The 23606-nt window shown below is 37.2% G+C and overlaps 1 protein-coding gene across 8 annotated transcripts in view; it reads left to right on the top strand.

Annotated features, from left to right (window-relative positions):
- The window catches only part of USO1 (USO1 vesicle transport factor), a gene marked incomplete at its 5' end in the record, with an annotated part of 90737 nt that extends 71305 nt beyond the window's left edge, over positions 1–19432 (top strand). For 6 of the 8 annotated variants that reach the window (XM_079713988.1, XM_079713987.1, XM_079713986.1 and 3 more), the window contains 11 exons: positions 5127–5237; positions 5563–5681; positions 5832–6013; positions 6278–6399; positions 8889–9027; positions 11099–11262; positions 12230–12319; positions 14778–14876; positions 16165–16272; positions 17634–17849; positions 18398–19432. In XM_079713988.1, the coding sequence (XP_079570114.1) occupies positions 5127–5237; positions 5563–5681; positions 5832–6013; positions 6278–6399; positions 8889–9027; positions 11099–11262; positions 12230–12319; positions 14778–14876; positions 16165–16272; positions 17634–17849; positions 18398–18487 (1440 nt within the window). In that variant the 3' untranslated portion in view covers positions 18488–19432. The remainder of the gene's footprint in view (positions 1–5126; positions 5238–5562; positions 5682–5831; positions 6014–6277; positions 6400–8888; positions 9028–11098; positions 11263–12229; positions 12320–14777; positions 14877–16164; positions 16273–17633; positions 17850–18397) is intronic. The other 2 variants (XM_079713991.1, XM_079713992.1) reach the window with 2 other exon arrangements.
- Positions 19433–23606: the final 4174 nt, after the last annotated feature.

Raw genomic sequence — 23606 nt, 5'->3', positions numbered from 1 at the left:
GAATGTGATGACTTTTATATTACTTAGGTTATTGAAAATATACAATAGTAAGTATAATTTTGTAATTTGAAAGAGTTTAAATATCTTGAATTATTCTGGATGCAACCCATATGCTACACTACCATTGGGGATTAGTTTTTGATGCGTGTTGGGGAGAGTGTGATTTGTGTTTGGTTTTGATTTGTTTTCTGGAGTATTTGGCAAAAATGGCATGTACCTTAATTCCATACTTGGAATTTGTGTTCATAATTTGTGTTCAGTTATGCAGTGTGGATAGTAATAACTGAGGTCCTATTAGGAATTGTATCTGTGTATGAGCATGATTTAACACATGTTAATAACTCACACACAGACATATTTGACAGCTTTAGCTGGCAAAATTTTTTATATTAGGTAAAGTACTTTATAAGTATACATGTCATTCATTTAAAAGGGAAATTTTTGGAGGTATAATTTATATACAATAAAATGCACAGACCTTAAGTGTTCAATCTGATGATTTTTGATGGTTGAATATACTTCTGTAACCACCACCCAAAACAAGATATAGAGCATAGTATTCAGAAACCCAAAAAGTTCCATCATGTCCCTGTCCTGTTAATTCTCTGTCCTCAGAGGCCACCACTAAAAAGTGAATCTGATCATAATATTCTAGAACCTCATTTTAATACTTAAACACTGGAAGTTTAAACTGTTAGCTTTTCATATTTTTTAAATGAACAATGCAAAAATACTAAACTTGAAATCCACAGAGTAGGAGTATGAGGGATTTTTATTTAGAAAATATAATTGGGGCAACATAGTAGCTTATGTTAAAGGTGATTCAGGATCGTTTGTTTTGTCTGTGGTTCTCTTCCATCCTGTAAAATCTTTGGTTTTGTCAGTGGTTCACAAACTCTAGGGGGCTGAGAAGAGATAGGTACTTTTTCTTGACTTAAACCTGTAAACAAACATGCAAACAAATGTGTTTGTGTAACACATAAACAAAATGAGTAGTTTTAGCCTTTTTTTTGGCCGCGCTGCATGGCTTGTGAGATCTTAGTTCCCCAACCAGGGATTGAACCTGCGCCCCCTACAGTGGAAGCGTGGAGTCCTAACCACTGGACCGACCGCCAGGGAATTCCCAACTGTGGCATTCTTTTAGCTGGTCTAGCTGTTTATATTGTAAGGAATCCATCAGAAAATGAGAGAGCACTGAAATAGAATGTTTTGATAGCTTTTATTGCTCAGTTTCTAATTTTACTTGTTTGGAGGGATAGAGCAGCTTGGTCAGGATTTTGTTGGATTTATATTATTATCAACATTTTATGATAGTATACTGGACAAATACTGTAACATTTTTGCACTCTCTAATAGTTTATTTTTCTTTTCATTTCGGAAAATTTCAAAAAATAGAAAGTAGAAAGAGAATAATGTCCCTCATTCTACTACCCAAAGGTCTACTGGTAAAATTTCAGGCTTTTTTTTTTCCCTATACTGTTTATTTACATAGCAGTGATCATACATTAGATTCTATTTTGTATTCTGCATTTTTTCTTACAAGTATTTTCCGTGTTATTAAACACTAAATCAACATTACTTTATATGGTTGCACAGTATATATTTCAGTAAGTAGATATACCCTAAGTTAGTTAATTGCACATTTAATTATCATTTAATTAAATATAATTGCACATTTAATTATCTCCCATTTTTCCCTGTTGTAAATCATGGTTTGATGAACATCAGAATAACGTAGTCTGCACAAAAGACCATTATTATAAAGTCCTCACTTTGCACTGTTTACGGTATGCATGGATTTCTGTTAACGCAGCAAAGCAAGGACTTGCCTGCATTTCACTGATGTTTAAAAAAAAATTATCCCAGCAATTGTATCGTTTTTTTTCTTTTCCCAGTTCAAACTTCCGCCATCTCTTTTAAATTGGGGGCATTAGTTATGCTTTTAATATGCTAGTTGGTAGAGAGTTGTAGAGTCACAGAGTTAGAAATGATGGTAATAGTTTATGACATTTGTAGAGCACTCACTGTGTCCCATGCGCTGGTCTCGAAGTTCTTTACGTGTATTAACCCATTTATAATCCATGAGATACAGGTATTAACTGTTACCCCTGTTTAAGGACAAGGAAGAGAAGTTAAGTAAGTTGCCTGAGGTTTCATGGTTGTTGAGTTTTAGAACCAGCATATGAATCCTGGTATCCTGGCTTCAGAGCCTATCCTCTTAACCTCTTTGAGATCATTTAATCCAACCACCTCTGTTTACTAAATGAAGAAGTTGAGGCCCATGTAGCGTATTGAACTTGTCCAAGGTAAGGCAGCAGAATATTTGGTTCTTCTAATTCCAAACCAAATGCCATTTTCACCGACACCATACCGCCACTCTTAGAATTAAAACTTTAGTCCTTAAAATTTGGTTTAGAAATCAAAATGATACACGAAGTCTTGGCCCCAACCCTGTCCTAGTTCTCCGCCTCCTGTTACTCTTTTCTTCTACATCTGGAAGTGTTTTTTCCACATATGCCCTGATCTGCACCTTGGTGTTTTGTTTTGTTTTGTTTCACTTAATAGAACCTTGCACTTCTCCTTGCAAAGTAAAGTAAGATTACGGTGTGCTAGGTGCTCTCTTCCCCCACAGCCTCCCAACAGTGTGTTGTCACACTTGTACTTTTGCCAGTCTGCTGATAGGTGGACAATGTTATCTTAGTGAGTTTTAATTTATATTTTTCTTACTAAAAGGCTGAATAGTTTTCTATATATTTATGCATCATTTGAAGGTTTTTTCATTAAACTCTTATCATCTGCCCATTTTTCTATCGGGTTGTTAATCATTTCTTCTTTATAGGAACTCATATTAAGGAACTTAACCCTTGTCTGTGATAAGTTACAAATATATTTTTCCTGATAGGATCTTGGTGTTTTGCTGTGGATTTTTTTTTTTTGGTATTAGACTTTTATCACTTCTACATTTTAAGTCATACTTAGGCTTTCGCCACTTCAAGATGTTAAGGAATTTGCCAGTATTTCCATCTCATACTTTCTGGTTTCATTTTTGCATTTAAATCTTTGTTCTCTTTTTCTCTGAATTGTGTGAGGTATGGATCCTCTGCTCTTTCAAACTGCTCTCTAGTTTTGCCAACATCTTTGAAGTCTGTCTGTAACCACTGATAGTTATATTCTGTCTTTTTCACATACTAAATTTCCATTTGTAGCTGGATCCTTTCTGGACTTTCCGTTCTACTCCTTGATTTCTGTCTGTTCATGCGGTAGTATCACCTCATTGCTCTCTTTCATTTTTTTACAGTTTCTCTAGCTATTCTTGCTTGTTTCTTTTTCCATTTGAACTTGAAAACCAGGTTGTTTCGTTCCAGAAAAAAAAAAATAATAAAACCTGTTGATATTTTTATTTGGATCACATTAATTTTACAAATTAATGTAGAGTCAGTATCTTCATGATCTTCAGTCATTCTCTCTAAGAACGTGTCTTTCTGTTGATTTGTGTCTGCTTCTGTGCTCTTAGAAGTGTTTTTAAACTTTCCTCATTTAGGTTTTATACAGTTTTGATTAGGCTTATTCCTGAGTACTTTATCTTCTTTTGTTGCTGTAGTCAACAGGGTGTTCCATTCTATCTTCTACCTGTTTCTAACTAGTTATGTTTGACTGTGCTCTTCTTAACCTTCAGTTAGACCCCAAAGGACCCACTTTTCAAAATTGAATCTAATTCCATTTTTGTTTACTCAGACATTAGCCAGTGATTTGATAGAATGCCCTTGTGTATACAGTGTCGGTATATTTGGTACCTACAAGTGGTATTCCAGTAATAAACTTTTTGTGTATAACCAGGGGAAATCAACAAAACATTCACATTTATAACTTGAGTAATTAGTTGTAAATGCTCTGTGGCACATAGTCAGTTGAGAATAACTGTATGTTTTTAAACTTCAGTGTACTTGGGTAACATGAAAATATACTGTGGACAGTAATGACATAAAGGCAAGGAAAAAGTAAAAATAATGCCTTATGTAAAAACTAAATTCATGCTGATTAATGCTTACTTGGCAAATCATTTGAAGAGGTCTAATTTGAATTTGTTTAATTAAATATTAAATATACTTGAAAAAAGATTATGGAAAGTCCAAGATACTGACATCAAGGTTCATGAAATTAGAACTGTCTGGCTGAGTGATAGAAATTTTTCAAAACACAGTAATGGTTACTTTAAATCCATTCCTTGTCTAGATTTTTGAATAATTGCATTTTGGATATTTTCTGAAATTACTCCCAGAGCGATGCATTACTGTGCTAATTTCCATTATTTTGTTTCACGCAAGTTTTGTTTTTCTTAAACAAAAATACAGGTTATGTAATATAATGTGGGCAATGGCAATATTATGAGCTAAGAGAATATCTCATATAAGAGATACAAATGTGTTGTATTAAAATTTAGGAAACTGTAATGTTGATGGACATGCTAGTTTTCAGTACTGTTTAACATACTTGGCAGCAGTATAGTTAGTGGTTTGAGGCACTTAGCTAATTTAAATAAATCTTTTTCTCCTTCATTAAGTTTGTGATTTCTCATTATTTGGCATTTCTCAGGGGGGTTGCAACATGGTTTATTTATTTTCTTGTTAGAGAAATATATTCGTTAGTGAAATTTGACTAAATAATTCAGGAGATTATTTCTTTGTATTTTTCTTGATGTTTTTTGAAGGAGGTAGAATTTGTCCTTTTATGAGAAAATTGTTCTTAAAATTCCTATTGAAACATCATAAATTTGCCAGCAAATTTATGTTTTTGTAAAGTGTTTTAGGATTGATAAAATTTTTTAAGCATCCACGTCATATATTTCTTCCTTAGCATATCAGATTTCCCATTAATAGTATTTTAGATAACCTGGTATATGCTTATGAGCATGGATCAAGTCTAATTTCTGCTCTCTGTTTATTTTGGGAAGTGCAGCCCAGAGAGTATACAAGAATGCATTCTCTTGTTCAATTTTTAAAATCCAGATACCTGACATATCTTTCATAAGATGTTAAATACCTTTTTATGCAGATGGGGAGGGATCTTAGGGCAACTTTAAGTTTGAAAAAAATAAAACAAGATTTCTGCCACCTTGTTTATTGCAGGGAAGCAAAATACAGACAAGAGTTGGATTACTGATGTTGCTTTGTACCTGGCTTAGCAACTGCCCCATTGCAGTAACACATTTTCTTCACAATTCAGCCAATGTTCCCTTTGTATCCTTTATGTTTTAGTAAGATGCATGTAAGTATTTACCTTTTTTATCTTTTCTATTTCTTCTTCTCAACTAGAGTTAGCTCCATGCCCCAGATATTTGAATCCTATTTATCTATGTTACAACTTTTTAAACTGTTAAGGTGACAACGATGCTTACTTAAGGTGTGTGTGTGTGTGTGTACACATGTACCATTGTTTTATGTTTGCTCGGACTGTATAGAATTTTTTGTAGAAACTCTTACATGAAATACATGTCAAATTCAAATTGTAAAACAAAGTATTCTGGATATTATGAACCATTAGTTTTCTTAACAAAGTTTTCAGCTTACAGGACAAATTGCAGAAAATCTTGGAGAGGAAGAACAGTTGGTCCAAGGCTTATGTGCTCTTCTGTTGGGCATTTCGATTTACTTCAATGATAACTCACTTGAGAGCTATATGAAGTAAGTAAGGGGAAAATGCCAGGGAAAAATGACTTGCTAATGTCATCAAACGATAATGATAATTTTTTTCTGCCAAAGTATAATGTAGACCAAGCTTTTATGTTTTGTTATGACTTTTTTTTAAGCATCTCAATATGCTTATCTCTGTAGAGAGAAACTGAAACAGCTGATAGAGAAGAGGATTGGCAAAGAGAATTTCATAGAGAAACTAGGATTTATTAGCAAACATGAGTTGTATTCCAGAGCATCTCAGAAACCCCAGCCAAACTTCCCCAGTCCAGAATACATGATATTTGATCATGAGTTTACAAAGCTGGTAAAAGAGCTTGAAGGTAAGACAACAAAGTTTATCTTGATATTCATTAGAAAGTAGTACCTAGGATTATATTGCATATGTATATTCTGGATACATGCAGATTATATGATAAGCCTAAAAGTATTTTTTTTCCTAGCTCTTGGTCTGTGGCCCACTTAAGGACTTTTGGCATTCAGTAAGATTGGAAAGATAATTTCTTATTTCTCATGCAGTTAGGCCATATGTTTTTACTGACTAAGTCTTAATAATAAAACAGTATTTTAAATGTCTTCTTTTACAGGTGTGATTACTAAGGCTATTTACAAGTCCAGTGAAGAAGATAAACAAGAAGAAGAGGTGAAGAAAACACTAGAGCAGCATGACAGTATTGTGACTCACTACAAAAATATGATTCGAGAGCAAGTACGTACTGATAAATTGTATACAATCTCTGTTATACTGAAAGTATAGATACTTCTCTAATTTAGGGAGGAATTTCTCTCGGCATTTCCAAATGCAAGAGGATACACAAAGTAAAACTCATCGTTTTCCTAAATAATTCAAAAGCATCTGAGTATTCAACACACTGAGAGCTTAGTATGTGCTAAGCAAGTCTAGTGGTAAAGATAATCGAAGGTATGTGACAGCATTGAGAGGCACCTAACTTAGCTAGGTAGGAGCAGGTGCTTGGAGAAGACAGAGAAGCTGAGTCCTAAAAGGATGACTATGAGTAAGCTAGGCAAGCAGAGAGAGGGACGGGAGGTGTTACTGGCATGGACACAGAACACTCATTGGCTGTATGAAGGAGAATTTGAGAGGCAAGGCTAGAGGGAGGGAGCCCAAGGAGGAGGTGGTGGTGGTGGGTGGCAATTGGGAAACTGATGGTTGAAGATGATGATAGCAGCTGCTGTTTTGTGTACTGTGTTCTAGGTGCCACCGAATACAGTTAAACACCATCTCATTTACTTTTCACAACATCCCTTCAAAGTAGCTGACATCTGCAGTTCAGAATAAATGAGGAATCTGAGACTTAGAGAATTTAAACTTGTCCAAGGTCACTCAGTGCTTTGTGGAACAGAATTCAAATACATGTGTGTTACTGGGACTCTAAAGCTCACACTGTGTGGTGTAGAGGGGACGGTCCTGAGAAATGTGGAAACCAAAGAAGATAAAACTGACAGGACTTGGTAGTGATTGGACCTGGGGACAAGGGAGTAGAAAGGGTCAGATACAATCCTTAGATCTCTGTCTTGCACACCCGAATAGATGATATTAAATTAGATAGAACAAGAGGGAGCTGATTTACTAGAGTGTGTCGTGATGAGTTAAGTTGAAACTACATTTTCAAAATCATCAGCTGACATTTTCTTTGCAGGATACCGATGAACCTCACACTTGCCTAGTGTTGAGCACCTTAAACCTTCCATTACATTCCTTCAGGATGTTTCTTGGTTTTCTTCTCTCATTTAATTCCTCACTGTGGTATATAAACCTTTATTGGAATGGAATCCTAGGAAGTGCTGCAGTATTATGGTGTTAAAATTCCAGAGTCATGAAAACAATACACGGGGGCATCTCACGTGAGGCAGGCTGCTACCCCTTCCCTGCACTACCCTCCACCCCCTGCTGATTGTGACAGCTTGGGGCAGGTGTGGCTAGTAAGAGCTTTTGTGTAGAGCCTTCTAAATGAGAGCTGCCGATGTATTCTTCTCTTCCCCACAATCTGTATTGTTGAGAATGAAATTCTCAGAAAGAATAAAAATATACTAGTGGTGTATTTAGCGTTCAGTCTGAGCTTTTCAGTTTCTAAGCAAATTAGTAAATTAGAATCATCTTTGAATGATCCAAATTTGAATCATTACACTACCCATGGTTATTAGGATTTTTCATCTGTCTCAGTACAAATTTGGAGTCATTTCCAGATGGTAAAATGTAATTTTTAGAGCAATGGGAAATAAATACTTGGAATGTGATATTATAGCTTGCTTGCACTTGGAGCTGATAAATATGGTTGATTTGGAAGAAGAAAAGAGTGATTTGACACAATTAGTATAATCACTTTTCTTTAGAAATGTTAATTTTAAATATTCTCATCACTTAGAATGCCATTTGACAATTAGGCAACAAGCATCGAGAGCTGTAAAATATTTATATAAACTTTGAATTACATTTGATAATGCATCCTAAGGAAATTCTCCAAAATTCAGGAGAACAGTTGTATGGACTAAAATATTTATTGTAATGATATTATCATTTAGAAAAATGGAGAGCAACCTCAATGTTGCTTTTAAGTATAAATTACATTGCATCTACTGATTAATATTGGGAAATTCTGATTGAATTGTAAGCAAATTAAAGGTTACAAAATGTATGTGGACGGATTATGACAAGTTTAAAAAACCTGAGTTGAAAAGAATTAGAAGAAAATGGAGACAGATCAAATTCTAACTAGTTACACTAGGGTGATAAGAGATTAAACCTCTTCTTTTCAGAATTCTAAATGTTCTATTATATGATTGTCTTTTAATGTTAAAAGTAACAGAGGTATATACATATATATATATATATACATATATTAAGCTTCTTAAATAATTTGGTATAAATATCTTAAATAGTTTGATGGACCATAAAATGAAGTTTTTAAAATTGACCTCCCCCCACCCCCAAACCAAAATTACAGTGAGATTTCAGACTGCGCCATATAATGGGGCCTTGAAATCTTACAGTTCTGCTGCATGTTAATTGGCTTTGGTGCATATATTAATGTGTTATTGCTTAATTATTGAATGCTTTTGGAAATATTGAGTAGTTTAACATCCTCACCCAAAATAATCTCTAATTTTTAATTTGTTCATCCTCTTAATGCTAACTAGTCTGAATTTAAAACACTTCAATTATGTTTTGGTTCACAGGATCTGCAACTTGAGGAATTGAAGCAGCACATTTCTACGTTAAAATGTCAAAACGAACAGCTCCAGACAGCAGTCACACAGCAAGTATCTCAGATTCAGCAACACAAGGATCAGTATAATCTTCTTAAAGTACAGCTAGGTAAGTGTAGCTAGCCATTCCTGTTGTAGTGTCCCCAGGAGCTGGACAAAGTCAGACAGATTATTCTTGTGGACTAGTCTTTCTGTAACCTTAAATTAATCACTGTGACAAACATGTAAGTCAAGTCAGAGTTTGAAGTCCAAGCTCTCTGCTCTGTTTGATTATCTGATCCATTGATTCTCAACCTTAGCTACCTATACATTAAGATCCCCTGAGATTTTTATTTTTTTAACACCAATACTGAAACCCCACTGAGGTTTCTAATTTAATTAGTTGGGGGTTGGGTCCAGGCATCAGTGATTATTAATTACAAGCTCCCCAGGTGATTCTAATGTCTAGCCAGTTGAGCCAGCCAGTTGACTGGTCTAACCTTTTCATTTTCTTATCTGCAAAACGGAGCTGATAGTAGCACCTGTGTCATCTGAGAATTAAATGAAATAATATATATAAAATTCTAGTTCAGTGCCTGGCACATGCTAGGAGCTCAAATGCTTGTAAATAGTCTCATTCTACACTGCTTATGATTGGAATGCTAGCTACTTAGAAATATAGTTAATTTTATTTATATGAAGGTGACCAAAATTTTCAGATTGTCAGCTCTTTTAGTCTATATAGAAAGCTATTCCTTTGTGAAGTTTTTTTTAGAAATATTTATTTATTTATTTGGCCACACTGGGTCTTAGTTGCTGCATGTGGGATCTTTAGCTGTGGCATGCGAACTCTTAGTTGTGACATGTGGGATCTAGTTCCCTGACCAGGGGTCGAACCTCGGCCCCCTGCATTGGGAGCGCAGGGTATTAGCCCCTGGACCACCAGGGAAGTGCCCTGTGAAGATTTTTTAAAGGATTTTATTTTCTCTTATATTAATTGATAGAATTGGAATTTCAACTACTGTAATTCTTTTTTTTTTTTAAACATCTTTATTGGAGTATAATTGCTTTACAATGGTGTGTTAGTTTCTGCTTTATAACAAAGTGAAACAGTTATACATATACATATGTCCCCATATCTCTTCCCTCTTGCATCTCCCTCCCACCCTCCCTATCCCACCCCTCTAGGGGGTCACAAAGCACCGAGCTGATCTCCCTGTGCTATGCGGCTGCTTCCCACTAGCTATCTGTTTTACGTTTGGTAGTGTATATATTTGTATATATTAGTGTATATATTTGTCCTAGCTTACCCTTCCCCCTCCCCGTATCCTCAAGTCCATTCTCTAGTTAGGTCTGTGTCTTTATTCCCGTCTTGCCCCTAGGTTCTTCATGACCTTTTTTTTTTTTTTTTTTGATTCCATATCATATGGTATTTGTTTTTCTCTTTCTGACTTACTTCACTCTGTATGACAGACTCTAGGTCCATCCACCTCACTACAAATAACTGAATTTCGTTTCTTTTTATGGCTGAGTAATATTCCATTGTATATATGTGCCACATCTTCTTCATCCATTCATCTGTTGATGGACACTTAGGTTGCTTCCATGTCCTGGCTATTGTAAATAGAGCTGCAGTGAACATTTTGGTACATGACCCTTTTTGAATTATGGTTTTCTCAGGGTATATGCCCAGTAGTGGGATTGCTGGGTCGTATGGTAGTTCTATTTTTAGTTTTTTAAGGAACCTCCATGCTGTTCTCCATAGTGGCTATATCAATTTACATTCCCACCAACAGTGCAAGAGGTAAACTACTGTAATTCTTAGTCTTAGATCACTAAACCATGCAGTTTAGTCTTAAGACTATGCTCTTTTTCTTCCCAGAAACCCTGAAAGTATCATTGTTTTTATCAATACACTGTTTTTCAGAACTTCCCTGGCAGTCCAGTGGTTAAGACTCCATGCTCCCAATGTAGGGGGCATTGGAATCCCTGGTCAGGGAACTAAAATCCTACATGCCGCACCTGCGGCGTGGCTGGAAAAAAACAAAACAAAACACTATTTTGCAAAGATGAAATGTGCTTGCAAAAATCCTGCCAAAGTAATTATTAAGGAAAGTATGTATTTATTTTATACTTGAATCATCAGTTCAAAAAATGAAAAGTTTCGTGCTGGCTTTTCAAATTTTATGCCTGTCTAATAGGAAAAGACAATCAGCATCAAGGTTCTTACAGTGATGGGACTCAGATGAATGGTATTCAGCCAGAAGAAATTGGTAGGTTGCGAGAAGAGATAGAAGAATTAAAAAGTAATCAGGAGCTTTTACAAAGCCAACTGGCTGAAAAGGACTCTTTCATTGAAAATTTGGTAAGTGAATGTTAACATTTTTTAAACAAGAAGTCAAGAATAATTCTCATTATCCAACTTGTTTATTTTTCTGGATCCCTTAAGCTACAGTATCATATTAAGGTTTTAGAATATGAGCTCTGGTGTCAGACTGTCTAAAGCTTCAGTGCTTCCTAGTTAACTGAATTTGAGCAACTTAGTTAACCTCTTTAAACTTGTTTCCTGAGCTATAAAATGGTGGTGGTGATATCTGTCTCATTGCTGTGAGAATTAAATGAGATACTCTGTTAAAAGCTCTTTTATTGATTTTTTTTTAAAGATAGATTTTATTCATTTCTTTAAGAATTTTTATTTTTTTACTTTCGGCTGCGTTGGGTCTTCATTGCTGTGTGCGGGCTTTCTCTGGTTGCAGCGAGCAGGGGCTAGTCTTCGTTGTAGTGCACGGGCTTCTCATTGCGGTGGCTTCTCTTGTCAGGGAGCACGGGCTCTAGGCGTACGGGCTTCAGTAGTTGTGGCATGCGGGCCCAGTAGTTGTGGTTCGTGGACTTTAGAGTGCAGGATCAGTAGTTGTGACGCACGGGCTGAGGTGCTCCGTGGCATGTGGGATCTTCCCAGACCAGGGCTCGAACCCATGTCCCCTGCATTGGCAGATTCTTAACCATTTTGCCACCAGAGAAGCCCTGTATAAGGTTCTTTTAATACATGGAAATCACTCAATAAATACCTGCTTTTATGTTCTTTCTTCATATGACCTCAGTTAAGTGCCTAGATTTAATAAATTACTTGGTATGAGTATAAATTTATTAGCTATGGAAAATTTGTAATATGTGCTATGTTGAAATGTTATTTTGGGTATAAAATTTAAAATGTCAATGTGAAATTTTTTGGTAAACATACACCAGACATAGCTTATATGTGTACAGTTTTGGGTTTTTTCTGCCTCTTTAAACTGAATTTATTTCATAGTTTATTTCTATGCTCTTTGTAGAAATCGTCCCAACCATCACCTGGCACAAATGAACAGTCTCCAGCGACAGCTTCGGCAAGAGATTCTGAACAAATTGCAGAATTAAAACAGGTCATTTTTCAGCTTGATCCAAGCTCTGTTTCGTCTTGTTTTAATTATAATAGCATACCAGCACTGCAGTTCCATTAATCTAGAACTGCTTTGTCAGGTGTAAGCAAAACTTGATAGTGAAGACAGCCATTTGAAAATCCAGAAGCTGTTTTAATTATACATTAATGGTATTTTGCTTTATATTGTGTTTTTATTTTTCAGTGATGTTCTTTTTAACAGATCTCAGCATCTTACCCAGATTATTTATAGATTATCAGTAAACTAACAATTAAGGAAACTTTAAATATATTTATAAGCCACAAATATGAAGATATAAAGTCTTATGCCTAATTTTCATGATAACTGGTTGGTGAAATGTATTGGGCATTTAAGTCATTCTATCCACAAAAATGTTAGTTTTTAGAATTGGAAAAGGGAAAAACAGGAAGTAAACTTGTGTATATCTCAATTAGATGACTCTAGCTAAAAAGCAAAATAAACTTTTTCTGCTGTAGTAATTTATATTGTTTACAAAAGCAAATAAGCCTTTTCTTCCTTCCATCCTCCCCTCCTTCCTTCCTCCCCTCCTTCCTTCCTTTCTTATAAAAGGAATATATGTTTCTTTAAAAAAAAAAAAAAGTGATACTAAAGAAAGAAGTGAACAGCCTGGCCAAGCTAGGACTAACTTCCTTCTCCGTCCAGTAGCCAGCTGGTCCTCACCCACTGACATGTCTGATCTGATGGGAATGACCGGACAGAGAGAAACAAAATGTCTTATTTTGATAGTGTCTTTGTACCCCAGAGTAGATTCTACAGTCTACTTAAATTATATTATTTAAAAATAATAATAATTTGTCATTAACGATTTACAACTCTCCAATATGTGTCCATAATGTTTTGTTCTTGTGAGGAAGAGTAATATCTATTTTGATTTTATTCTGGAACTATATTAATATTAAAGGGAATTAATTTATTAATATATACCCTTAGTTTGTAAATCCCAAGTAAAAATTTTTACTTTTTGTGTTTCCCAAAGATATATTTTTAATATTATTTATTTATTTATTTGGTTGCGCCAGGTCTTAGTTGTGGCACGCGTGCTCCTTAGTTGTGGCACACAGGCTCCTTAGTTGTGGCAGGCGGGCTCCTTAGTTGTGGCATGCATGTGGGATCTAGTTCCCTGACCAGGGATCAAACCCCGGGCCCCCTGCATTGGGATTGCAGAGTCTTACCCACTGCACCAGCAGGGAAGTGCCCCAAAGATATATTTTAAATGACAGTTTTGTTTTTTATAATATGTAGTAAAATATGGTATAAAAAGGTTCATAATTTCCATATTTACATGACTCATTTTGATAACTGAAAAAAAAGCAATCAAAGAAAAGGCATGTATGTACATGATAGAAAGTTTTAAGAGAATAAAAAAGCTTTTTACATGACAGCATCTCACTACTTACCACAATATCTCCAGACACTGCCAGATATCGTGGGGGAAGATAGCCCCTAGTGGAGAACCACTGTTACAATTGCTTTATTTTCCTGTACTTTTTCTGGTGGGGGGTGGGGGGAGAGCAAGAAGTTTGGAAATTTCAACATCTATAAAATATAAACTTTCAATTAATTCTGCCACTTTCACTACAGTACTTTTTTTTTTTTTGGCTGCACTGTGTGGCATGCAGGATCTTAGTTCCCCAACCAGGGCTCGAACCTGTGCCCCCTGCATTGGGAGCGTGGAGTCTTAACCACTGGACCGCTAGGGAAGTCTAATGCTTTCGTCTATGTTTGGTGGCCCCCTAGTCTAAAACCATCGTGTTTTGCCCTTTTCAAATAATATACCTTTAGTCTTCCACCAGGAGAAAAGGGAAAGTTACCTGATGCATGAGATTAAGACAGGGATTTGGTGGTCTATTCCTAAGCCGGCTTTCAACCAACCCTGCTGTTTTTGACTCCATTTTTACTCACACTTTCCAAAACACCCCAGGCCCTTTGGTAGTTACACATTGTAAGTCAGGTAGCAGCATGGCTTTCTAAAAGGTCAGCCTACGTTTCAGCCTCTCACGTGTGCTGAGTCAGTTACCACTGTCGTTTGCTTTCTGAAATTCCCCAATTTATTGCTCTTTTCTATTACTTTCTGTCCTTGTGGGTTTCTCCCTCCTGCCCACCCTTCCTCCATCCCTCTCTCCCTACCTCCTTCCCACCTTCCTTTCTCTTTCCCTTCCTCCCTCCCTTTATAATTTTTTACATTGGATCTCACAAGGAAGCAGAGGTGAACATGTTTAATCTACACGTTTAATTCTCCATCTTGAACCCACCAAATTCAAGAATAGTTCTTCCACTTAAATTTTAAAACTTGGAAGTTGTGATTTTAGAGAGAAGGGCCAAGAAAGGAAATAATTTTTTATTTCTTCCTGTAAATAGACATTTCCTTGATGAAATTAATGCTATTTAGTGTTACAACTTAACTATTTTTGTCTCTTAGGAACTGGCAGCATTAAAGTCTCAGTTAAACTCACAGTCTTTGGAGATCACCAAACTACAGACAGAAAAGCAGGAGCTGTTACAGAAAACAGAAGCATTTGTAAGTTAATTTTTTTTTTGTTCTCAAAGGTAGTAAACACAAGGTTGAAAGGTTATTTTTCAGCCACTATGGAAAAGAAGCAAATTTGTCAGATAGCACCTTCCATTCAGGTTATCCATTAGCCAGAGTTCCAGTCCCTTGGGCTTCTTGGCCATGAGGACAGCCATACTATAGTCAGACTCACCAGGTCAGTTTAATCAGTTATTTACGGTTCATTTTGTTGGTATTTTATATTTCACCCCATCTTTGTCTCCTTCAGTCTAACCTGGCAGGTTTTCTGCTGGTATAAAATTGTCAAAAACCTTGTTGGTGACCCATGCAATTCACAGCGTTCCAAGCCATCAGGCAAGGTCCTCCTGGATCCCTCTTGGGGAACCACATTTCTATTCCAGCTTCTACAGAGATGGTTGATTGCGTCCATGTGTCACACGAGTAACCGCTTCACAAATGGTTGTCCAGCCACACCCTTGATGTTTCACTAGAACACGCTTTGTCATTTATTGCAATAGGGATAGGCTGAGAATCTTCTAAATCTTCAAGTTCTGATTCCCTTTTCTTAACAGTTCCTCCTTCAGTTTATCTCTGTCCTCTCACATTTTACTATAAGCATCAAGGAGAAACCAGGCCACACCTTTAATGCTTTGGTTAGAGGTTTCCTCAGCTAAATAGTTCATCACTCACAAGTTCTGCTTTTCACAACACTAGAACACAATTCAGCTAAGTTCTTTGCCACATTTTATATAATAAGGATCACCTTTCCTCCACTTTCCAATAACATGTTCCTCATCTCTGAGAGCTCACCAAAACCTTTAACACCCATACTTCTACCAACATTCTGTTCATGGTGATATATGTTTTCTCGAAGACCATAGAAGCTTTCTCTATAGAAAGCTTTATGAGCCCTTACTGGAATTACCTTTAATGTCCATATTTCCATCAACAGTCTCTTCAAGCTAATTTAGGCTTTGTCTAACATGAACCTCAAAATTCTTTTAGCCTCTACTGTTCCAAAGCCCCTTCCACAGTTTAAGGTATTTGCTTAACCCAGCCTTCCTCCTACTCTGATGAGAGCTGATGCCACGCCACTCCTGACTCAGCCTCCCACTCCACTGAAGGGGCAACTTATCTATGTAGGGAGAGCACTTTATTGTGGGTAAATACATAAAGAATTAGACTTTCCATTATTGGAAAGAAAATTTCAAAATAGCTAGAAAATTAAATCATCTTTGGGATTTCATTTTGATTGTAACTGTAAAGAAACATTTTTTTTTCCAATTTCTACTTTCAGGCAAAATCAGTTCCTGTACCAGGAGAGAGTGAAACTGTAATAGCTACAAAAACTACTGATGTAGAAGGAAGACTGTCAGCATTATTACAAGAAACTAAAGAATTAAAGGTTGGTTTTGGTGAAACTTTTATTCACTGCATGTTATATGAAATGAACTCCAGGAAATTTGATTTTATTTCACTTAATTTCTCAAATTCTTAGATTTATGAAGAAAGTTAATAGAGTGTAATTTTATCTCACAATACGTCCATTCCTATTTGGATGACTAAAGGTGGCACAACTGAAGGGTTTTTGTTTTGTTTTGTTTGTTTGGGCTGTGTTGGGTCTTCGTTGCTGCGCACGGGCTTTCTCTAGTTGCAGTGAGTGGGGGCTACTCTTTGTTGCGGTGCACAGGCTTCTCATTGCGGTGGCTTCTCTTGTTGCAGAGCACGGGCTCTAGGCACGTGGGCTTCAGTAGTTGCAGCACACAGGCTCAGTAGTTGTGGCTTGTAGGCTATAGAGCTCAGGCTCAGTAGTTATGGCACACCGGCTTAGTTGCTCCGCGGCATGTGGGATCTTCCCAGACCAGGGATCAAACCCGTGTCCCCTGCATTGGCAGGCAGATTCTTAACCACTGTACCACCAGGGAAGTCCCACAAGTGAAGATTTTTAAATGCCATTTCAAATAGTGGTATTAAATATATAAAATAAGAATGTATATGAATGTACTTTGAAAGTAAAAACATAGATTTTAGTAAGAGTAAAAAATAGTTAAGTTTGCTTATCAATCTTTAATGACAGTAAGAAACAAGGAGTATAGATTTGGCTAATACACAGGCCACCTGTAGGTTTTCCATAGACTGAGGAACACAGGCATATTAAATCCTGCCAGCCTTTTGTGTGACAGAGAAATCAAAATAGATAACATGAAGAAAGGAATGAGGTAACAGTAATAAAAAAAAAAAAGGTAGGAATTAAAACATGGAAAAAGGAAGATAATGTGTGATTTTGCCTTTTGGATTGTGGTCAGATTATTTTATTTTTAAACCATTGATTTTACTTGAAGCTATTTTTCTTTTCCATTTAATTGTATGTGTGAAGTTGGATAGAATTTTATTTTTAAACTTGAGTTCTAATTTTGATGCTAACCAGGCTTTTGCTATAAAACGTTTTATGTCTTTATTTATCCTCTGATTATCTGAAATCGTAGGATTTTTTGAGGAATAGGTAATTAAAACTATTTTTGGTTGTTAAACTCTATTTTTCACAGTAAGCATCTTTGATATATAGCCTAACATAAATTCTCATGTTACTAGATGAGTGTATGTGTGTGTGTGTGTGTTTTAAACCTCCTGTTCCCCCAACCCCTAACCCCAAATTCTTCAGACTAGACAAGTGCAGCACTTTATCAAAGAAAGAACATATTTGTTAAAACCCTAGGAGAGTGAATACTAATTTTAGATTAGTGATTTTCACCTTTCTTTTCCTAGAGTGAAATTAAAGCTCTGTCTGAGGAAAGAACCGCTATTAAAGAGCAGCTGGATTCATCTAACAGTACCATTGCCATTTTACAAAATGAGAAAAACAAGCTTGAGGTGGACATTACAGATTCTAAAAAAGAACAAGATGATCTCTTGGTGCTGTTGGCTGATCAGGATCAGAAAATATTTTCATTAAAGAATAAACTCAAGGAACTTGGTCATCCAGTAAGATTGCAGTGTTTCCAAAAATGATTTATATTGTGTTTCTTTATGATGTATTTTTAAATATTGTACTGTGACATGGGAATGTTGTGCCTATATATCGATACTACAGGCAGAGATCTGTAGGTACGTGAACGTGGTATCATCTGCACTGCTCTTATGGTATTCAGTGAATTGACTTAAGACACAGATTAGATGCAGTTTCCAGCGTTTGTTAACTGTTCTCTTTGGGGCTCTGAGCCTAGAAAGTGAATTGATTTGATTGCTTCTGTGGTAACAAGACTCTCACTATCCAAATGTGTCGTCCTCTTTTGCCGTGTTGATTCAGGTTTGTGTGTAGAGAGGTGTAGCCATGTGGCAGCAAGTTAACCTATGTATCTCGTGTCATGCTAAAAATGACAGGGAGCCTTGAACATTAAATCAAGGAAATCAGATGGCCTGTAATCTACTTTAATTTCTGGAGTAAAGAATTTATCAACAGAGTAGATATCATTATGTGTTGAATGTGAAGTGAGCAAATCCTCAATGTTAAATGTATATTTTCCCTTTAGGTTGAAGAAGAGGATGAACTTGAATCCGGAGACCAAGATGATGAGGATGATGAAGATGAAGATGACAGCAAGGAACAGGGTCATATCTAGCTTTACAGTCTCTAGGAGTGATAGGGGTTACATTGTAACTTTGAAGACGGAGTCTTAAGACAGTGCTTTGGTTTGCCTCCACAGAAAGTAAAGATTTAGAAACCAAGTGGCAGACATTCACTAATACAACTATTGATGTATTTTTAAAATGAAGCCACCACCCATGTTGATAATCCTGTTATTCTAACTTTATGTAGAACACACATCTTTTATTGAACTGGACTATCCCAAAATATAATTTGCAAAGAGCTTCAGACACCAAAAATATAATATTTTCAGGCATGTGGTGGCAATGCTCTTTGCCTTTAGTTCATTGGTTGTTTATATAAGTTCTGTATTTGTCTGCTATTTTTACTTTTCAGAATTTGTGACTTTAAATACTAACACGATTGATTTAATGTGTGTTGGAATCATTGTTTCTAAATTCAGTATTGGAGTTCTTAGCTAATGATTTCCTTTTAAAGGAATGGATTTACTTAAAGGCAAGATAGCATTATTCTGGGGGATAATATATCATCAGCCCTCCATCCAGTGTTGACTCCTAAGGTGAGCAGGATAGGACAGTTTAGAATGAGTGCCTTGACACTTGATATGGCTGCATTCTGTACCTCAGTGAAGAAGAAGGATATTAGCACACAGTGAAGAGGAGGGTGTTTCTGAGAAACTTCTGCAACAGTGTATCAGCATGTGTTTGGTTTTGGTTTTATTTTTAAGCTAAACATTAAAACAGATTACAAGTTAACAGCTCATACAGCTCAGAATTAGTAGTATTGTTTGATTATTATAATACCTGTTATGTTCCTAGTTTTAAAAAGATCCAAACCATGGTTTATATAATTTATTGGCATTTTTGCTGAATAGGTTTAAGTCAGATAATAGATTTTTAAAAAGCAATGAAGCAGTGTGTCAAAATTTAATGTTTTCGTAATAAAAATAGATATTATGTTCACTTAATCCCTGGTCATGGTTCCCTTTTTTAGATTTTGAGAGTAGTAGTCTTTGTACAAGATGAGGCAGAAGAAGTGTGGAAAGGAGCCCTTCTCTTACTAAAAGAACTTTGCTATAACTGCATGATAACAGCAATCTTATCATTTAAAGCCAATAATTAGGATTCCATAAGAACGGAGGGGGCTAATTGGAGCAAAAGCGGAAGTTGGAGAAGGGTTTGGATGTTTCTAAATTGAGCATTGAAGTTCTTTCTTCACAATGATTTCTATTTAAAGAAGTAGGCTTTCTTAAAGGCAAGACAGCAAGAGTTGGGGCATTATGTATATCATCTGCCTCCTGGCTTCAGGAATAATTTGAGCAGTCCACTAAGGGGCACAGACTTTTGAAAGAAGTATCTTCACATGTCTTGAAAGGGGAGATGGCTGTGTGTTACAGAGCACCCGTGAATACTGCACCACGCCCCTGCCTAGTCCCGCCGCTGCCACGCCATCCTGAGATGGCATCTGCCGTCAGAGAACCACATGATTATTACTGGACCAGCTCAGACCGTGTGAAGTTTTCCCAAACTTGACACCACGTAGTGAACATGTCAGGCTAATGTTACAAGGATAAGGAAAAATGTGTCAGGAGTAAGAATAATACTTCCAGAAGTAATGGAATACCAAAGATCTTCAGAAAGAAACATCTGCAGAATCAGTGATAGTTTGCCAAAGTGCAGTCACTCAGGCTGGCTTGGAGTAGAGAAGACACAAGAAGGCCTCGAAGCTGCACAGTCCAGCCTGGAGCCCAAACGGACACTTCCTAAGATAGCTCTAGTCTTTTGGGGTTTTGTTTGTTTGTCTTTGCCTGGATTGCTTCTGGAGCCTCCTAAACTGGTCTCTGCACCTCCAGTTGGTTGCTGCGTCTGCAGGCCATCCTCCATGTTCACCACAATAAGCTTTCTGAAATGCAGATTGGAGCCCTTAGCCATGTGGATAAGACTCTTTGTGCTCTACCACTCTCTAGTTTAGCTCCCTTCAAGTATATTTTAGATCCATACCAAGATATTTGCTATCATGGCATATATCCTGCTTTTTCATTTCTCACTTTGCTTTTGCACATGTTCTTTCCTCTGCCCATTTGTCAGCCCTCACATTAAAGGCTATTTCCATGTATTGAGAGCTACAACAGTGGAGCAGTCATGAAGCACAAAACATATTTGTCCTTATTTGAAGTTTGATTCAAGCATAGTTTACACCTCTAGCACATTGGAAAGAAAAGAATAATCATCCAAGGTTACTACAAAAGGTAAAAGTAACAGCTCACATTTTACAGTCTTAAGTTACTACTTTGAAATTATGCTGAGAGAAGATCAAACCCTTGTTTGAAAGTTGGTTTTGTTTGTTTGTTTTGCGGTACATGGGCCTCTCACTGTTGTGGCCTCTCCCGTTGCGGAGCACAGGCTCCGGACGCCCAGGCTCAGCGGCCATGGCTCACGGGCCCAGCCGCTCCGCGGCATGTGGGATCTTCCCGGACCGGGGCATGAACCCGTGTCGCCTGCATCAGCAGGCGGACTCTCAACCACTGCGCCACCAGGGAAGCCCGAAATTTTTTTTTTTTTTTTTTTTTGCAGCCAGGTAAGGGCCTCATAATGTTCATCAGAACCAAAATCTTTACTGTTACAGCAAAACGTATTAATTCATTCAATGAATATTTACTGAGTGTATAATGTGCTGAGTACTGCTTGTAGGCACTGGGGATATGAATGAGACAAAGTCCCTTCCTCATATAACTTACGTTCTGGAGGAGAAAACAGTAAACAAGTACATAAGACAATGTCAAATGCTTTGTAGCTTCTGGAAAGGAGCTTGCATTAACCAGAGGAGTGATTAGATCTTATTTGTATTCATAGATTACTTTCTCCACTAGGTCGAGAATTGTCTATGGGGAGGAGGCTAAGAAAGAAAGCCGGGGGACTAGGTAGGAAGCTCTTGCCCCCATCTAAGCAAAAGCAGATGTAGTTCGGACCACACTGTAGGGGTGGAGGTGTCTAGAGTGGTAGGATTTGGGACACGTTTTACAGGTAGAGCTGAGAGGGTTCGTTGATGAATTGCACGTGTCTGGGGAGTAGAAGAGCACGACAAGAATCAACTCCTGGGGGAAGGCGGGAGGAGCAGGTTTGGGGTGAGATCTAGAGTTGTGTGTTAGGCTTGCTAAATCTGAGACCCAAGTAGATGGATTTATACAAATAGATAGATGTTCAGTAGACAGTTTGGAGCTCATTAGGGTTGGAAAAAATAGTATAGAGATGGAATTGAAGTCCACCCAGTAGGATAAGTTCTTACGGGCAGTGAGTGTAGAGAGAAGGCAGCCAAGAACTGAGCCTTTGGGCAATTCAGCCTTCAGTGGTGGGGATGGATCTTAAGAAATAGTAAATGAGTAATGAAATAATCTTACTCCAGAGCAAATTTGAGCCTTGGAATTAAGGGGAAAACTGAGCAAGCTCTGACCTTTAAACTGGTTTCCTACTGCAATTTTGGAAAATGAAAACTTAATCCTTTTCAAATAGCTTTAATGAAACACATTATTCTATTAACGTAGACTAGTTCTTTACTAGTGAACCTAATCAAACTGTGGGGTTTTTTGTTTGTTTGGTTTTTGTTTTGTTTGTTTGTTTTGAGGAATCTGCCCTGCTAACCAAATAGAAGATATTTATCTAAAGAAAATATCTGTTTACAACTACATTACATCCTTTGAATGGTTTTATTTTAATGCAAGTTATTTTATCAAATTGTGCCTTTTGTGGGTTAGTGACTTGCTTCCCTTCCAGAAACTCTAAAGTTATTGTTGCAGTTTTTCTATGTCTACAACTCAGAAACTTTAGGATTTTCTATAACCTTTCAAAATTAAAATTAAAATGTTTCCAGAGAGGGCTTCCCTGGTGGCTCAGTAGTTGAGAGTCCGCCTGCCGATGCAGGGGACATGGGTTCGTGCCCCGGTCCGGGAAGATCCCACATGCTGCGGAGCGGCTGGGCCCGTGAGCCATGGCCGCTGAGCCTGCGCGTCCGGAGCCTGTGCTCCGCAACAGGAGAGGCCACAACAGTGAGAGGCCCGCGTACCGCAAAAAAAAAAAAAAAAAAAAAAAAATGTTTCCATACATTAAGGTATGTCACATATCTATCTTAAATGTGGTTTCCCTTCCTGCGGATTGACTCATTTTGTCTAGACATAGGTTTTTCCATATTCACTCTAAGCAACCGTGACTAGTTGTTTTAGTTTGAAAAAGCTTAAACATTGACCTTGCTACAGTTTTATGTTACTCTTGATTTTGCCCCTTACAAAAGCATGAGACCACTTTGTAATTATGTTTTTCTACTGTGAGAATGTAAACAAGTGAGTTCCAGTATCTACTTTGCTAGTCTTTTTTCAGCTCTGGCTTTTAATTCTAGATTTATTTAAATAAGTGTATTATTCTCTGAATCTAGTGGGATATCTAAAGGGGTAAAACTCACCATTTTATGAGTCTTAACAAGTTCTGTCACCTCTCTGTGACATTTCATGCTAATACCCTGTGAAATAACTTGTTGCCTAGTATCAGGGAGAAGGTGAGATGCAAACTAGTTGCTGTGGTGGACATGGAGTGGAACTTTCTGATTCTTTTTTACCCTCATGTTCTAGACCCAAAATGAGGTTGCATAAATAAAGCCTGTAAAACAAAATTGTAGGCAACTGTTTGGCAGCAAAAATGGTTAGCCTGTTTAAAAGCAGGATGAGCTGAATAAAAGCTTAAGTATTACCTAGGTTTCTATACTGCACTACAAATTACCACAAATTTAGTGGCTTAAAATAACACACATTTATTATCTCCCTTGTCTTTGGGTCAGGAGTCAGAGCACAGCTTAACTAGGTCCTCTGCTTTTGGTCCCAAGGCCGCAATCAAGGTGGCAGCCAGGCTGTATTCTCATCTGCAGGCTCAACTGGAGGAGAATCACCTTCCAGCACTCATTCAGGTTGTTGGTAGAATTCATTTCCTTACAGTTGTAGAACTGAGGGCTTCAGTTTCTTACTGGCAGTTGGCGGAAGTCTGCCCTCAGCAACTAATGGTCACCCCTAGTTCCTTGCCTCATGGGCTCCCTCAATATGCTTGCTGACTTCATCAAGCCAGCAAGGGAAAGCTCTAGCCCCAGTCAGC

Source organism: Hyperoodon ampullatus, assembly GCF_949752795.1.
Source record: "Hyperoodon ampullatus genome assembly, chromosome: 1".
NCBI lineage: Eukaryota > Metazoa > Chordata > Mammalia > Artiodactyla > Ziphiidae > Hyperoodon > Hyperoodon ampullatus.
The sequence above is the reverse complement of the archived record's forward strand: the minus strand, read 5'-3'. Positions and strand labels throughout refer to the sequence as shown.